This window comes from Chenopodium album, chromosome 7 (genome assembly GCF_948465745.1).
Source record: "Chenopodium album chromosome 7, dcCheAlbu1.1, whole genome shotgun sequence".
NCBI classification, from domain to species: domain Eukaryota; kingdom Viridiplantae; phylum Streptophyta; class Magnoliopsida; order Caryophyllales; family Amaranthaceae; genus Chenopodium; species Chenopodium album.
In genome coordinates, this window is record NC_137840.1 from 36,212,223 (window position 1) to 36,214,638 (window position 2,416).

The 2,416-nt window shown below is 48.4% G+C and overlaps 1 protein-coding gene across 1 annotated transcript; it reads left to right on the forward strand.

Moving 5' to 3' along the window:
* The first annotated feature begins 490 nt into the window (after positions 1-490).
* Positions 491-1,897, forward strand: LOC145640164 (uncharacterized). The gene has a single exon (XM_081691468.1). The coding sequence runs from the start codon at positions 491-493 to the stop codon at positions 1,895-1,897; it is 1,407 nt and encodes a 468-aa protein (XP_081547594.1).
* The last annotated feature ends 519 nt before the right edge of the window (positions 1,898-2,416 follow it).

Genomic DNA, 2,416 nt, shown 5'->3' on the forward strand with positions numbered 1-2,416 from the left:
TGATACTGAATCCAGTGATGGAGAAATGAATTTGGACCCCCCAATCAGGAATACTAGGCAAGGGACCATTCGGACTTCAGGAGATGACCAAGGTAGCCTGCAACCGGACCAGACGGAAATCCTTCTCCAGAGATTGGTTGCCTTAGAAAAGCAGAACTCTAAGGTCTTGTCAATGATGAAAAAGATGCCCGGCGTTCCGATACCCGTCCAGCGAGAAGCTCCAGATGGATTCGCAGCAACCCCATTTTGCGACGAGTTGGCCCTGGCCCGAATTCCCAGAAGATTGTCTCTCCCGACGTTTACGTCGCTCTACGATTGAACAACCTGTCCAGAGCAGCATGTCGAGTACTACAAGCAGCGAATGTGGCAAGCTTCGATCCCGTTCGAGTGCTGGGAAGCATGCATGTGCAAGTCGTTTGGTGCGACGCTGACATGCCTCGCCGTCAAGTGGCTCGGCAAACTCGAACCAGGTAGTATAACTAGTTTTGCTATGTTAGTTAACAAATTTTATTCCCATTTTGAAAGTAGCAGGCAGTTCGACAAGCAGACGAGCGATCTGTATCGGATCATCCAGGGTCCCAAGGAGACCATCAGAGCTTATTGGTCTCGGTTCAACAAAGAGAAAGTCTCAATCAAGAACGTCGACAATAGGACTGCCATTAAAGCCTTCCTCCGCGGATTGCATACGGACTCGGACCTATACAAAGATATGGTCAAATATCCGTGCTCAACATTTGAAGAAGTCCGGACCAGAGCCGTGGCTCAAATGCGCTTCGACGAAGATATCGCCAATCGCAGCTCCTTCCCAAGTTCTAAAAGTTCGTCCGATCGGAAGGCCCCAAGCAACCCAAGAGGATCGTGGCGACATCAGCCTTACGAGGCAACAGGTAGATCACGCTCTGTTAATGCTGTGCAGGTCGAATATATCCTCGACGCCCTGCAATACCCCGAAATATCGGAGTATGGCTTTGACATAAATATCGTAGCGGTAGTAAAAGAGTTAGAGCCCTTGGGAAGCAAAGTGCGCTGGCCGTCAAAGAGCAACAAGCCGGAATCGGAAAAGGATATGAGCAAATGGTGCGAGTTCCATAGCGATAATGGCCATAAGACGGAAGATTGCTACGCCCTGCGAAGAGAGGTCGCCTTCCAGCTGAAGAGAGGCAACCTTAAGCATCTATTGGGGAAAAAGAAAAGCAATGACGCAAGTCGCCATCAGCTAGAAGCGACGAAGACGACGGCCGGACCTCCCAAGCCCCCTGCACCCAAGGTAATAGTTAATGTTATCACTGGTGGTTCCGATATTTGTGGACTAACCTACTCTGTAGCAAAGAGGATCGCAAAGTCGACGATAGATATCGTAGATGTCCCGGACGAGATCAGAGACCCCCTGGAGAAGAAGCTGGAAGCGATGTCAATTACTTTCGATGATGACGACATCAACAACATCAACAGAGAGCATGAAGACTCTTTGGTAATTTCTTTGGTCGTCGGGAATTGTCTGCTTCGAAGGGTGCTGGTCGACGGAGGAAGCTCCGCAAATGTCCTGTTCAGAAGGGCCATGGAAGATATGGGATTGAAGGATAGCAACATCACCAGAAGATCAACGACTCTGGTCGGTTTCAGTGGAAAAAGCATGTCAACTCTCGGAGACATAACCCTTCCAACCTATGCAGGAGGCCTAAACCCTCAAACCGAATTCAACATTGTCGACTGCCCATCAACCTATAATGCCATATTAGGACGACCCTGGATTCACCGATTGAAAGCCATTCCTTCCACCTACCACCAATCAATCAAATTTCCCACACCATGGGGAGTTCAAGAAATTAAAGAAGAACCCCGCGAAGCCAAACACTGCTACAAAACAACCCTTAAACCAACCATGAGAACCGCATAGCAATTATAGCATGGCCCAACACCAGACAATCCCAACGACCTCGAAATTGACGAAATACCTTTAGACCCCGAAAAACCTGATCAAACCGTCTGTGTTGGAGCCAACTTAACACCTGAACTCAAAAACACCATCCTAGCCTTTCTCCGAGAGAACAAAGATTGTTTCGCTTGGTCTCATAAGGACATGACTGGTATAGACCCGAGCATGATCTCGCATAAGCTGAACGTCGACCCAAATCATAAGCCCGTCAAGCAGAAGCGTTGAAAGTTTGCTCCGGAAAGGAATAAAATCATCAACGACAAAGTGCAGCAGCTGATTGACACAGGAAAAATAAGAGAAGTCAAGTATCCAGATTGGCTCGCAAATGTTGTCGTCGTTACTAAAAAGAACGGCAAATGGAGAGTATGCATCGACTTCACCGATCTCAACAAAGCATGCCCCAAGGATCCGTTCCCTCTCCCGCACATTGACGCCATGGTAGACGCAACAACAGGTCACGAGCTCTTAACATTCATGGAC